Below are 15130 nucleotides of genomic sequence, written 5' to 3'. Positions count from 1 at the left end.
GTGTCTCGGGGGAGTTGCGGATTTCTGCTAACGGGTTGAATTGCAGAGCGGAGCGCGCTGGTTTTGTGAGGGTCTGTGTTGTTGGTTCTGCCTGTTGCGGTAGGACAGGGATTCGGAGCATACCCAGTGCTCCCAGACTGGTTTACAAGAGCAGAAGGTGCTTCAGAAGGGGCAGAGATAAACCTTTCCCCTCCATGAGATGTGCTAAGCAGGACTGGGTGGTTTGATGTAGGGATTTAGCTGCATCTTGGCTCTTTCTGAGGTGGGAAATCTGCCACTGTCTTTCAGCAACAGTGGTCCCCTTGGTCCTGTTGCTCTCAGGCTGGTGGCTGTCCTGTCCTGGGAGACCAACCTGGCCTGGCGAATGGGTCCCGTGATGTCTTGAAGACATAACCTCGGACCACATAAACCTGTGTGCTGCCAGGAGCTTCCTCAGTGAAAATATATTGATCACACAGAGAGCCTTGTCTGGTCCTTCAAGATTTGAACATGGAACAACCTTGAGGAGAGAGAGAATGATGTTTGGGTGTGCTGGCTCCCATGTACTGCCTCTCCATGCCCAGAGCAAAGAGGACAGCTTTCCCCAGACTGTTTGTCCTGTCTGATGGTGCTGGGTTGTCTCTTAGGGCATGGACGCTCCGAAGATGACTGTGGGGATGAGAGGAGCCGCCACCGGGACAGCCACCTCCTGGCAGGGCGCTTGGAACGGGATCAGGAGAAGCTGCTCAGGTGAGGGTTGGTGGGAGATGGGGTCTCTTGCCATAGAGCCACGAGCTGTGCTCGAGGACAACCTGTCCAGAGAGGGGATGGGGTTGCTTCCATCTGGTGCAGGTGCTGGTATCAGCCTTGCTGGTGCAGAAAGAAATGTTGAGGGGGGTAAATGGGACTATAGGCAGATCCTGAATCCTAGCAGACTTCTGCAAATCCATGCCTGTTCCAAAGGAATGGGGAGATGTGATGTCTTATTCTGGACATGATGTTAACCACCTCCATCACAGCTCTCCTCAAGTGACTGACCCTGGTTTGCAAACACTGGTTCTGCAGACGAGTCTGTACCCTTGAGCTCCTCCATCACTCAGACCGTCTCTCTCTCTTGCCTCCCATGTAACAGAGAAAGCAAGGAGCTGGCAGATTTTGCCCGGATCCACCCTTCCAGCTGCGCCACGAACGGTTTGAACTCCAACCTCATGGTGACGGGAGGCCCAGCCCTGGCGGGCTCCGGGCGCTGGTCTGCAGACCCGGCTTCGCACTTGGCAGCCCACCCCTGGCTCCCCAGGACAGGGAGCCCCTCCATGTGGCTGGCTGGCCATCCCTATGGTGAGTGCCCTGGGAGGGAGTGGTGTGCATGGGGTGTTCACACGGATGAAATCCATGGAAAGGTGTTGCTATGTGCCCGGCGAGGCTGCTCGCTGTTCACAGGCAAGGAGGTATTTTGGAGCAGTCAAATGGTAGATGACTTCTTGACTGGATAGAAGCTGCCTGCATCGTCTGAGTTGTGACTTGGGTGTTTCTTCTTCCAGGACTTGGTCACCCTTCCCTGCACCAGGGCATGACTCCAGGCTTCCCCCCTGCCATGGGGGGAGCTCTCCCTTCCGCCTACCAGTTTGCCAGAGACCCGCAGTCGGGGCAGCTTGTTGTGATCCCTAGCGAGCACTTGCCACACTTTGGTAAGGATGTGAGCGTGTCCCTGAGGACCATTCTTTGACAGCTGTGGGGAAAATGGGCTTTGGAGAGGGCTAGAGAGGAGCATATGTAACCATGGGGACCAGCAGCCACAGCTGTAGGGTGGGTGTGAGATGGCCTCTCATTAGGTGTGTTTTAGAGATGGAAATGTGTGGTCTTTGGCAGTGGCTCTTCATGCCCTGCAGGACCCTGTAGAGGTAAAGTTCTTGGTTAGGAGAATCTATTCATGGGCTCAGCCATGGACAGTCAAAACAAGAGTACCTGGAGAGCAAAGCAAGTCTGATGACTCCAGGACCCAGGGGTGATGGGAGTGGGGCTGGCAAGGGAAAGACAGCACCCTCTCCCCTCTGCATTTCCTCATAGCCCAGTGTTTGGCATCCCCCACACCCTGGGATAAAGATACTTGCCCTGAGTGATCCTGAATCCTCTAGGTATCCTTACACTGCTGCCTCCCTGACTGCAGCTCTGCTCATTCCACAGCAGAGCTGATGGACCGGGCACCCCCACTGTGGCCTGCCATGTACCCCCCAACCAGGAGCTCCCTCCAGCATGCTCACCAGCTCCAGCTCCTCTCTCATCAGCAGCTGCTGCGGCAGCACGAGCTGTACATCCTGCAGCAGCAAGCGGCCCACGCCATGGAGCTGCAGAGGAGTGCCCAGCTCGTGGTATGTTTTCAAGAACTTCTTGCTTGGGTGTGAAACAAGCCTGAAGTTGGAGTGTCTGGGGAGAAGAAGCAGCTGTGTCTGTGTGGCAAGTGTGTCTCAAGGGTCTGGATGCATGGAGTGATCCTTCCCTGGTCGCTGGGATATGAAGCACTTGGTGTATCCTGCAGTTAGAGTGGGGTTTGGATGGGTTTGGTGTAGAGCCATTGAGCAGTGCTGTCAGGAGAGCTGCCCAGCAGCAGCGTGACATGGATTCCTTCCCTAGGGATGTCTCTGTATAGTTGAGTGGTTTCATCCCTGGTCACCTCCAAACAAACCTTGTGAGCAGCTCAGAGAAGCAGCTGCAGGACTTGTAGCAATCACACTGGCTCCTGGAGACAGCTCCCATTCACAAAATGGTTTTGGAAGTCATGAGCTTTGGTATTTTACACCCAGTTCATTTTTATAGTGCTCCTCTGGTTTTCAGCCTTGGCTTTACAAATGGGCTTGCAAGGCTGGAGACTTAGAAATAGAAATGATTTGCTTTGGATGCAAGTGAAAGCTGAAACACCCTTCTCAGGACTCCTGGAACTGGGAATTTGTAAAGAAGCTATTGCAGATCAGTGTCACCCTCCATCAAATTGCTTTTAAAATGGTGTTGCATCAGGTAACGTGTTTATTCCAGTGCCTATTTGATCAGACCACGTTTTGGTCTTACGTGGTGGTAGGTCAGCACTGCTTTCCAGGAACAGGAGGAGGTGTCATGCTGACATTTGCTCTGTTCTTGTCACAGGAGAGATTGAAGGCCAACGAGCAGCGTGTGGATATGGAAGAGAAGGTGACGAAGCGGAGCCTGGACAGTGCCAAATCAGGCCTTTCCTCCTCAGCCCCGGGACTGGTGCATCGAAAACCACCCGTGCTGTCTCCCAGCGCCTCCACATCCTACAGCAAGGCTGTGAGTCCACCTCCCCTCTCTCCCAGGGCCTCACCTGTGTCTGTGCTCAAAGCTGAGGTGATCCAAAAGATGGAGGAACCACCTTCGCAGCCAGCCTACTCCTACCCCGCCACCCCCAGCTCCCATCCTTCCAGCCCACCCCCCGCCTCTCCACCCCCTGCCCCTGCCATCCCTCCAAAGGAAGAGGCACCTGAGACCGTGGACAAGAAAGACTTGGAGCTGGAAAAAGAGGCTGCTGGTCCATATCAGGCCTTGTTCCCAGGTAAGAGAGCCCTGCTTTGGCAGACTCCCATTGTGTTTGTGCCTGCCTCCCTTTTTCTCCTCAGTCTTTCCTGCATCTGTCCCTTCCCCTAGGGAAAACCACATAGCTCCTCTAAAAGGCAGGGGAGAAGCAAGGAGCAGGGGTGGTGTGAGGGACTGGGATCAATGCCTGGGTCTGAGGGGCACCTGGGGCTGTAGGCTCTTTTCTTCCCTTGTGTCCAGCCTGGGTTGGTTCTTCCAGGGCTACAGTCCCAGTGGGAGAGGATGCAAGAGGCAGATCTCTCTCCAGCTGCGGGAGAGTGCTGGAAAGTTGCAGAAGGGATTTCTGGGGTGCTGCTGCTGCCTCTGGCAGCTTGAACAGGGGAGAGGTGCTGGAAGCATCTACTGCTTGAGAACAGGAAGAGACCAGAGATGACGAATGCAAAGGGAACCATCTCTGTGCCTTAGTGAGAGAGAATGTGCTTTGGAGACCAGTCCATTACACAGCCTGTCCTTTCTGATATCTTGCAGAGATCCCCCCTGGATATCCATTCCAGTCCCTGCCTCCCTCCTTTGGAAGACATTATCCCTACCTCATCCAGCCTGCCCCAGCATCTGATGCAGATGGCCTGGCTCCTGACGTCCCACTGCCTGCTGAAGGGTCTGAGCACATGGAGCTTTCCTCAGAGGTCAAGCCCATCCACCTGTCTCCGTCCAAAATCCTAGAGCCCATCCAAGCAGCAGCAGAAGAGGAATCCTTGGAAGAGAGGGTGAAATCAGAGGTGCAGATGGAGGAAAGCCAAGAAGGCATCTGTGAACAGGACATGGGGACTCTGAACATCACCACCTCCACAGCCGTCCCAGTGCAGAACGTGGAAAATTGCAATCTCCTGTTACATCAAGGGGAAACCCTGGATGCTATGGAGCAGGACCAGGAAGACCTCCAGAGCTGCTCACCTCCTTACCAGGTTGTGGCCTGTCCTGCAGAAGCAGAGGCTGAGGCAGAGACCAGGAGTGGAGCAGAAACCTGTTCCATGCACATGGACTACGATGGTTTGCTCGTGCATGCGGAGAACGAGCCACCGGAGATGGACTTGACGACCCAGCGGGAGGAGGCCTCTGTAGCCATGGATCTGCAGAGCGCCGATGTGCCCCGGGGGAGGGAGTTTCCCAGCCTGCCCCCTGAGGAGGGGGAGCAGGGGCCAGAGATCCCTTCCTTTACAGAAGAGGCAATCTCTTGCCAAATCCCAGATCTGGACATCAAGCCGGGTGACCCGCTGGCTGGGATGAATGCTTTGGTGGCTGCTACAGAAATGCCTCAGGCTTGTTCCTTGTTGACTACCACCACTGTCACTCCATCCCAGATGAAGGTGGAGGTGTTAACTGACCAGACCCTGGAGCACTCCTTCCTGCAGGGGATCACTTTACTGAGTGAAATTGCAGAGATGGAGCTGGAGAAACGGAAGCAAGAAATGCAAAGTAAGTTGTGAGTGTGGAGTCTGGTGAGCTTTGGGCCAGAGTGGGTCTTGCAGCGTATGGTCCCTGTGCTCTCCGTGTGGGCAGGAGAGCTGAGGCACAGGTGGGATCTCTTGCAGCCTCAGCCAGGCAGCAAGGAGAGCATTGCCCTGAGTTGCAGGAGTGGCTGGTACTTTGGATGGCGTTGGAGCAGGATTTTTGTTGCAGTAGGCTGAGCTACGTGTGGCTTTTGTACTGCTCTCCCCTTCCAAAGGCCCTCGCCATGTCTAGACAGTCTGTGGTATGTGTAGCGGAAACGGAGCCCCAGTTGCTGGGAGCTGCCAGGGTAACACCCTTCTGGCAGGCAGTGAGTCTACAGTCTGTTGGGGTTTGGCACAAGAGGTCCCAGTAGCTCCAGATGACACTTTCCAAGAGCTTGGCAGGTCCTGAAGAGATTCTCACCTTCCAGTAGCTTCCTGAGGTGAGACATGATGGGAACTGCCACTTGCACCATGGCTGGGTACAACAGGAGGTCTCGAGTGGGGGCTAAGGGTGGCTGGGAGGCTCCTTCAGCAACCATAGTCCAGAAAGGACCATCAGCCTCTCCTCATGCCTGTTGGAGAAGCGGTCTTGGAATGTGAATGTCTATAACTTCTTTTTTCTGTCCTTCCCAGCAGGTCCAGAGAGTTTTCCTGTCCGGCCAACACTGGAGAGTTTGCTGGCTGCCAGCACCCACATGCTCATGGAAGTACTTTCCACCCCCTTTATGGAAAGTCTGAAAACCATCCGGCTGCCTCGAGAGCTGAATCCCAACAAAAAGTACAGCTGGATGCAGAAGAAAGATGAACCAGTAAGTAGCTCTTAGTGTAGCTGAGCCTGAAAAGCCCCAGTGCATCCACTCCCACAACTCACTGTCGCAGCCCCAGTTTGGGGGGCTCGTGCTGCCTGTCTGCATTCAGCAGAGCGAACTGGCGCTTCCGTCGTGTTCCTGACTGCAAGGAGTTGGTGTGCTCTGATTTAGCTTCCTGCCCTGTGTGTGAATCAAGGTTCAGCAGGACCCTGGGCAGCCCTAGAAGTGGTGTTTGTAATACTAAGCCAGAGGAACTCATGTGTTACTGTTTTGGCAACAGGGGGGCGTAAATATAGTGTCAAGAGGGTTTTTCCTTGATTTTTTCCTTGCTGACTCTTCCCCATGAGAGAGACCGACAAATTATTTTATACCCAGCAAGTAAGCGTTGCAAGATAGGATATATTGTGATCTGTCTTTTTAAACAAGGGAAAAGAGACTCCATGGCTGTATTTTATCCTGCAGGTTCTTTCCCAGGGTTGCAGTCCCTCAAAGCTGATGCCATCCTGTGCATAAGCCACAGAACATCTTTGCTTGGCGGGTTTCCTTGGTACCGCTGTGGGGCCGTGCTTGTGGGCAAGGGGTCTCTGCTGCCCTGTCAGCACCAAGGGCTTTCTGCCAGCCTGCACGCCTTGGCCGTTGCAAAGGCACTCAGTGGGCACCACCTGGACGTGTCTGACCCTCTCGCCCCCTCTTGCCTCCCCACCCTAGATGTACTCCATCAAATCGGCCATCGAGAACATGGATGCGATGGAGCTGGATTACAGGATGAGGCTGGCGGAGCTGCAGCGGCGCTACAAGGAGAAGCAGCGGGAGCTGGTGAAGCTGCAGCGCCGCAGGGACTCCGAGTAAGTCACAGGCTGCTCACTTGGTCTTGTTTTTTTCCAGCTGGGCACTTCCACTGCCTTTTGGTCCGGGAGAGAAAACAACCCTCCATCCCTCCCTGTCTCTTCTCCTCTCCTCCTGGTACATCCCGCCAGAGCTTTTCACAGCACACTCCTAGGCTATGTGACACGACAACCTGGTAACTGGTGAATGCAGCTGGGAGACTGTGTTAGAGACAACCTTGGCTTCAGCAGCTCAGTTTAGCAGTTTGGTGGCAGGCGAAGGTTCTGGGTTGGCTCCCATTCTTGCTTGCTTTCTTTTAATTATTTTCCCTTTTTCTTCTTTTTGGATTTATTTTCTTTATTTTTTTCCCTATTCGTTTTCCTTTTTGGTTGCAAAGTTTGCTTTTGCTTTTTTTTTTTCCTTTACCTTTTTTTTTTTTTTTTTTTTTGTTTTTTTTTTTGTTGCCTTGGTTAACAGTGAAGCGTGTGGTTTTTTTAAAGGGAAAAGCATGACGAGAAAAGTAGAAGCTTGGCGAGAAGAGGCCCTGGAAGGCCCAGGAAGAGGAAACTTGGATCAAGCGCTCTGTCACCCATTAAGGAGAGAGGGAAGAGTGACAGCAAGAGTGGAAAGTAAGGCTGGAATTTGGGGAAGACGGGAAAATGGCAGGGTCGCTGCACCAGGGTCTTACTTGGGGAGAGGATCTCGGATGCAGCGGGGGCTCGCCAGGGCCGGTCGCTGGCTGCAGTGGTGTTGTGGAAGTGTGTGCCTTGAACGTGAGCGTGTCCTTGCGGTGGGAATACGGTGCCAGCGTCCTCCCTCCCCGCAGGTAGAGCACGTGTCTGTGGTGTTGGGTGCAAGTAGGACAGGCAGTTGAGCAGTGGTGAGGTGATACGGAGCAGCTGGCTGGGCAGGGACCTGTAGGTGAGCTCGTGGTGTCAGGGAGTGTGTCCTCGTGTGTTCTCAGGAAAGCAGATGGTGCAAGCAGGTGCTGTAGAACTAATTGCAGGGATGTTGATGTCAAAAACGGGAAGAGCAGGGCTATTCCAGGTTATCTACTTGGTAGCACCTTTGTGCTGTGTTTCTTCTGTCTTTCTCTCTGTTCCCTGAATCAGTGGGAGTTGGTTTCACCTGACCTCTCTCTTTCAAGAGTCTGGAAGATACTCTCCTTTTCTTTTTTGTCTTTTGCAAGTCCAGCTGCCCTTGTTTGGATGCCTGGATCCCACCACTGCTGGCCATCTAACCATCCATAGGTGGCCAGGTCTCTTCAGTGGGAAGGCACCTCCAAGCTGCCTTCCTTTGTGCTCTATATTTTTGCAAATGTCCTTTCAAGACTACAAATTAGATTCAGGTGCCCAGCTCCCACTGACCAGCGCTTCTGAAAATCTGTCCTCTCCTTGGCTCTCTGTTTTGTTCTTTGTGTTTGGGTGACTGGACAGGCTGGAGGCATCCAGAGGTGGCTGGAGTTGTGCATGTGGGCGTGTGTGATGGTATGGTGTGTGCATGTCCCCACATCACAGGAGTGCTTGAGCAGGCTGTTGTGGGAGATGGAGATGCACCCTCAGCAAGCGTCCAGGGCCTGAGGTGTTGGTTTAGCTGTCTGTGGAGGTCAGCAGAGAGGACAGAGGGGAGGGAAAATGCTTGGAAGCTGAGGAGGCTGTCCCGTGTCAGTGGCTTTGTGGTGATGGTACAACCAGCAGGTTTAGTGTGAAGGAGGTGGCATATGAGAGCTGTTAATGGAGGCTTGGTAGGGGTCTTGAGGTGCTGACTGATCATCCACCTTATAGTTACTGGAGATGGCTGGGGAGTAGGAAAAGATGTGCTTACAGTCTCACCTACTTTATTTTTTATTTTATTTTCTTATTTATTTACCCTCTTCTTTTCCCCCAAATCCCAAAGCAAGTCCAGTGACACAGATCGCAAATGCCTCTTGCAAAGGGTCCAGGCTTGTAGTCACTCAGAGTGAGCCAGTCCCTGCAGTGCCCTTGTCCCTCCATGTCACCCCACGTGACAGTTCCTTGCCACCTCCTTGCTCATACCCGAGCAGTACCCAAGCAACCGAAGCAAGTGCCTGGGCAGTGAGGCACCTCCCTGGGCCCTAAGAGTCTCTCTCTGTACCTACAGAGGCCATGGAAGTAAAAGTGGGAAAAGACCTTCAGGGCCAGCTCAGCTGTCTGTCCTTCCTGTTGCTGCTCTGTAGCAAATCAGGCACTTTTTGGTGGCTGTTACCAGGACACCAAGTATTTCCTTTCAGAGACCACTTTGCAGGTCTCTGATTTCAGGCACTCTCATCTGTGCTGGTGGCCAAGAGTGTGCAAGAAGGGCTCCCTGGCTCTCCTGTTTGGTGGAAAACCTTGTCCAAACTGCTGTCACTTCACAGTGGACTTGGCTCCCGCTGAGGATCCCCATTGTCCTAGGAGGCATTTAACCTCACTTTTGAGCTTGATGGGGTTCACAGGGAGGAAAGCCCCCCACCTTGACCCATCCTGTGCTTGGCTTCCAGACTGAGCAAGTCCTTGTTGCTCTCCGAAGACTCTGAGACTGGCGAGGGCATGAAGAAGAGGCACAAAGGGGCCCTCCCAGAGGAGGACGAGGATGTGGAGAGCAGCAGTGGCAAGATGAAAGGGAGGAACCAGAGCTGGGAAGAGCATGATGCGGCTCCCAGCTTCTCAAATGAGGTCAGTGCCCTCGTGGGGAAGATAGAGCCACAGGCCAAAAGCCGATCTCGCTCCTGCTTTGCTAGTGTTGACTTGTAGGATAACTCCTCCTGATCTTCCAGTGTCTGCTTTCAGTTGACATGGGTTTAGATGCTCCTCATGAGAGGACTGTGCGGTGGAGGGGCTGGCGCTGGCTGTCAGAGGTTGAACCTCTTTGATAGGCGGCAGAGTCAAGTGCCTTCGAGCCAGCCAGAGCATTGCAGTGCTGCACCAGCTCTGAATCCACAACAGGGCTTGTCTTACCCCCTTGCCTGTCAAGATAGGGGAGGGAGGGAGGAAAGGGAGCGCAGCCTTGCTATTTTAAATGCAGGGCTTTCTTCTGCTCCTGTTGAGGCAATGAGATATTTACTGGAGCTTTAAGCTGCTGATGAAATCCAAAATGCACACAGGCGAAGTACGGAGTTAGAGCTGCTGTTATCTAGCTGTAGCACATGTAAAGTGTATTTACTTTTTTCAAGAAGCAAGAAAATACTGAAAAGGTTGTAACAGCCCTGGCTGCAATGCAGCGATGCTGATACTCTAGCTGAGAAATATTTGGGTCTTTTTGGCATCCTAGCATCTGGAACTGGTTGATTATGTGGAAATCCGTATTTATTTGGCTGGGGTTTTGGGTAAAGAAGATTTTTAATCCTTATGATTCAGAGGAAAGCTTGTAAAACCAATCCAAACATATCCTAAAAAACAGGTGTTGAGAAAAAAGGACTCCAAAACGTCTTGTTCTATGAACATGTTTCTTTTGGAAGAACATTCAGTTTTTGTAAGTTAATCTTGCGATTTCGTAGTGCTCAGTAAGAGGAAAGCTGTACTGTTTGCTGACATCTTCCTCTTCTTCCTCCCTAGCACCATGGTGGGTTATGGCAACTGGGACCTAAGACTATCATCTTGAGCCTTTATTAACTAGACTGTTTGAGGCTGTTACGAGGGCTGGTAAAATCCCTCAGGTCTGCCATGATATCTACTCTGTATTCACCTGATCTCTTCCTTTCACCCTGGCAGTTAAAGATCAAAAAGAAGAAGGTGCCATCAGATCAGGAGCAGCTGGCCAGCAAGCTTGACAAGGCCCTGTCACTCACCAAACAAGACAAGCTCAAATCCCCCTTCAAGTTTGCTGACAGCTCTGTGGGAAAGACAAAAACTAGTGGAGGTGGCAGTAGGTACCTCCCACCTCACGAGGCTCTGCCAAGCAAGGAGGAGAAGAAGAGCCTGGCCAAGAACCTGGGCCTGTCACTGAAAACCACCAAGGAAGGTAAAAACAAAGTGACTGCCAAAATGAAGAAGATGGAGGTGGGGTTAAAAGTCAAAAATCAGCTCAAGGTTTCCCATTCACCAGCAATATCTGAAGTTAGCAGCTACTCCTATAGTAAGTAACCCCTCATTTATCTCTTCTCTTATCTCTTCTATGTGTTGTGGGGGGTTGTGGTGGGGATTTCTGACCTCTTGGAGAGGGTCTTGGAGATGGGTCTGTTTCTGCTCATGAGTGAAAAGTGACTTTTTCCCTGGCTAGTCAATGCTGCCGCATCTTCAGGGTCAGCACGGGTTGTCCACCCACCTTGCTGTGCAAGAGGCAGCCAATATCAGCGTGTCTTCCTGACCTGTTTTGTTCTCATCATCAGTGGGGAAAAACGCTTCCAAAAAGAGGTTGACCCCCTTCAACCTGAGTGGACCCACAAAAATTCTTGCTTTTGGTGGGAGTAGACACTCTCCTTCTACCTGTCAGACAAGCACTCAGAGCCACTGCTCCAGAGGTGGTTAAGAGTTGGCTTTTGAAGTCCTTGTTGAGTGCAGTGGGGTTGGCTTTAGGATTATGCCATGGAGTCCATTGGAAGGGCAAAGCCTGCCAGTGACAATGATGTTCTTGAGCATCCTCCTGCCCTTCAGTGTCGTGCCTTGGTTCCTGGCTGACTGTGCTCAGCCTTCCCATCTATCTCATCAGTGATTGTCCCCACCCCACATCCTGTGTGGTGATTGCTATTTCTGAACACAAAGTGCACCTGAGGTAAAGGTTCCAGCAAGCAACCCCTGTTACAGAAGGAAAAATCGAAATTGCCAGTAGTATCGGGAAAACAGTAGAACCGAAGATAGGAGAGTCTTTAACAATTCAGACAGACATTGGGGCAGAGTTTATGGTCTGAGACCCGGTTGTGTAATGGTCTCAGCTCACTTGCACACGCATCTTTTCCTTTGCTTGCAGCTATTTAAAACCGTGTTAGAACTTTTATGGGGTGTTTGTGTGCATAACAAATACATCTCTCGGTGCAACACCAGTTTAGAAATTTCGCTAATGGGGAAGATGAACTAGTGATTGTCCAATGGAACAAATGTTTGGCATGAAATTAGCCATTTACATGGCAAAATAAGAGACATTATGTCCACTGGACTTGAACACAGCCTTTGGCTGATTGTGCTGTACACACTACCCAGCAGTTCTGTTCTTGAATGTGCTTCACCCCCAAGGACAGACACATGGCTCCTAAACTAGGAGTTCTGGAGCTAATGGGAGGAGGAGGCATGGGCTGTTGCTGAAGCTAAAAGCTTTGACTTGTGGCAGAGGGAGCTTTTACAGTGCCATTGCACTTGGTACTGTGGTTTCATGAACAAAAATTCCCACCCAGACCTAATAGAGCTTCTATTCAACCACTGTCCAGTGAGTGATCCAGTGGACCTCTTTTCCACACAAGTCTCAGCTCTGAGGAAATGGCTCAGCTTTGGTGTGTGGTTTTTCATCTGTGTGCAGGTTCAAGGAAAGGCCTTCAGCCTGTCATTTGGTCACTCAGGCATGGTGAATTTGGGGAGGCAGATCGAGCATATGGCAGCACCTCCCATGACTGGTGGGCTGCTCATGTGGAGGAGGAGAAGCAGGACTGGCGCCAAGTCCTTCTGCCTCGTAACGTCTTGATTTTCTAGCTGGAGTCCTGAAAACTTTGGGCATAGATCCAAAGGAAGAGCTGAGCATCGTATTCCCACGAATTTTAAAAGTCAGACGTCCAAAATAATTTGCATATTTGGGCTTTGGGCCTCCTGAACTTGCCATCCCCTGTTTCTTCCTCTCTACAACCCAATGCAGTGGAGTTGCGGAGTGATGCCCAACCTGGGCTAACACTGGAGAGCATCTGCTGCTGCTCACAGGCTGGAACAGTCCCTGCCACGGTGTTTGTAATGTTGTGAAGCCGGTGGTGTGTTCACAAGTGAGGAGGTGACAATTTATACCCGCTTCTATTGTGTCCAGGGGGACCATATGTTTCCTGTTCCACTCATCAGATGCCAGAGAGGACTGCTGGTGACTTTTCACCTCCCACAAGGCTTAGCAGCTTTGTAAAGCCACAGTTCGCAGACAGAGGAGTGGCTTGCTCCCTGCTCCGTTTTGGTGTCTGTGGTGGTGTGTTTGAAGTCAGACATTTGGAGTTAGATGTGCTGCCTGTGTTGAAAACCCTCGGAGAGAGCTGGTTCATGTAGAAAAGGAGATTTAGGTCGAGAACATTGAATATCACCATGGTGAAGACTAATTCACATTGATGGTCCAGTTGTTGACGTTACTGTGCTTTTGGTGGACATCTTCATAGCAGAAGTGTCTGCCTCAGTTTTCTTCTGCTGAGATAATAACACTCCTTGGATCTTGTCTTAAGGGAGGACAGGAGGTATTTGACCAAGATGGAGAGTGTCCATTTCTGATGCAAAGAAGGAAATGTGAATTTCTTTGTTTATTCAGCACCCACTTATTGAGCATGAGGCTTGTGATGGAGTGGGCAGAGGTGGACAATGGCAGCCCCTCCTGTAGCCTCCTTCACCTCCTCGTTTAGAGCATCTTCACAAAGAAATGCACCAAAGCTCCCCCAAACCCACGTGAAAACCCCAAACCCCTATTCTGTGATGTAACGCTCTTCCCATCCGCTTTGACCACAGATACGGACTCGGAGGAGGAGGGATCCCTGAGGGACGAGTGGCCAGCACAGCCCCCGTCCGCGCCCAAGCCGCGGCCGCCCGGTCTGTACAGCACAACGACCAGGAAGGGCGGCCGGGCAGGCGGTGGCCCCAAGGCGGCCCCGCGCAGCACGACGGCTGGGCGGCCGCTGAAGCCAAAGGCGGCGGCGGGGCGGAAGCAGCCCTTCTGCCTGCTGCTGCGGGAGGCCGAGGCGGGATCTTCCTTCAGCGACTCCTCGGAGGACTCGTTCGATCAAGGTTACTAGTTTATAGCAAACACACCCCCAAACGCACCCTCTGCCGTGGCCGTGTGGGAGCGGGGCGGGGGCGAGGCAGTGAGGGGCCTGTGGGCCAGGGTCAGCCATTTTGATGGTCGGAGCCAGGGAGGCCATCTTTGTCCTTGGCAGCGTAGCCTGCTTTATCACCCCACGGTTATTTTTTATCCTTTTTGTACCTGTATCATTGTGATATTTTTACTGGCTGGCTCTTTTAGAGCTTTTATATCGACTGGGTTTTAGTGTCCACCTCTCCCTGCTTTCCTGTTCCCTTCCTCCCTTCAGTTTTACCCTCACTTCCTTCCTTGCTGCCACCACCACCATTATATTATTATTATTATTATTATTACTATTATTATTTTTATTATTATTATTTTATTTTGCCATGAACCTTGTTGAGGTTTGAAGGGTTTTTTTTTTATTACTTTCCTTTTCCCTTCCCCCTTTTTTCATCCCCCCTTGTCTTTTCCCCCCTTTTTCTTTTTTTTTGCCCCCTTTTTTTTCCTCCCCTTTTGTTTTTTTTCCCCGCCTTTTTTCTTTCTTTTTCTCCCTTTATTTTTTTGCCTTTTTTTTTTTTAATACCGGGATACTGTTGTGTGGCCGTGTGACTTGATGTTTGTACTGCAATTTGGTATACCAAGCTTTATTAAACATACCGAGTTCATTTTTAACTAAACCTGTGTACCTTGTCTCTCTTGCTGTGTCTCCTATCAGGCGATTAGGTTGCCGCTTCACTCCATCCTGCTCTGCATCCCCCTCCTGCTCCCACTCCCCATCAGTAGAACTGGAATTAACCTAGTCTGGGGTACTCTCTATTATTCAAATATCCCTGCTGCCTTTGTCCAGATAAAGCCTAGGCTTCCCCTCCTCTTCCCCCCCCAACGCTTTTAATTTAATTTTTATTTTGTTCACCCATTTTTGGTTTTATCTTTTTCAGTTTGTTTTCTGATAGACTCTCTTCAGGGAGACAGATAAAACATGGAGGCACTTGCTCCTTGCTGCTGCAGAGGGGTGCTGGGTTGTATTTACCAACCAGAAATTTTTTTCTAAACTTTAAGACCTATATGTTGCATTTTTGTGTCTCTTTTTGGGTGGTAAATTTTTTTTTTCAGATGCCCAGACATACCCACGGTGTTCAAGGATGTGGCAATTACTGCATTAAATTTGACTCTGCAGTTTCCCTCTCTCACCCTCACCCCAGTTTTTTTCTTGCAGCTTTTTTTTTTGTCAGCCTGTCATTAGTACTTCAGTGGGAAAAGAGATTACTTGAGACTTTTCCTCCAGAGACACAAGGGGTTTCTGTTTTAGAGCGCACTCATTAAATAATAATCATGGGGAAAGGTCATTTTAATGAGCCCTCAGCTCCCAAAAGAAAGTAGCTTGGCTGGGCTGAATGCTAAGCAAGAGCATCCCCAGTTGTTATCATCTAAGTTACATGGCAGAGCTGTATGTAGCTCAGCAAAAGCCTTTTAGTGTTTCACACTGCTCAGGGCTGTTAATTGAAAATGGGGCTGGATAGTTTGTCTTTTGTTTTGGTTTGCTTTTTTTTTTTTCTTTTCTGAGTTTTTTTGATG

General features: G+C 51.0%; 1 protein-coding gene across 1 annotated transcript in view; it reads left to right on the top strand.

Moving 5' to 3' along the window:
- Positions 1–215: 215 nt before the first annotated feature.
- Positions 216–15130, top strand: part of TNRC18 (trinucleotide repeat containing 18) — a 33377-nt gene continuing 18462 nt past the window's right edge. Inside the window, 12 exon segments of the mRNA XM_027656743.1 lie at positions 216–729; positions 1112–1317; positions 1521–1667; positions 2164–2348; positions 3118–3541; positions 4051–4998; positions 5649–5824; positions 6533–6669; positions 7150–7278; positions 9150–9324; positions 10360–10723; positions 13264–13539. Of these exon segments, the coding sequence (XP_027512544.1) occupies positions 605–729; positions 1112–1317; positions 1521–1667; positions 2164–2348; positions 3118–3541; positions 4051–4998; positions 5649–5824; positions 6533–6669; positions 7150–7278; positions 9150–9324; positions 10360–10723; positions 13264–13539 (3292 nt within the window). The 5' untranslated portion in view covers positions 216–604.

The sequence above is a fragment of the Corapipo altera genome, unplaced genomic scaffold, assembly GCF_003945725.1.
Source record: "Corapipo altera isolate COAL_440 unplaced genomic scaffold, ASM394572v1 104, whole genome shotgun sequence".
In the NCBI taxonomy this organism is placed as follows: Eukaryota; Metazoa; Chordata; class Aves; order Passeriformes; family Pipridae; genus Corapipo; species Corapipo altera.
The sequence above is the reverse complement of the archived record's forward strand: the minus strand, read 5'-3'. Positions and strand labels throughout refer to the sequence as shown.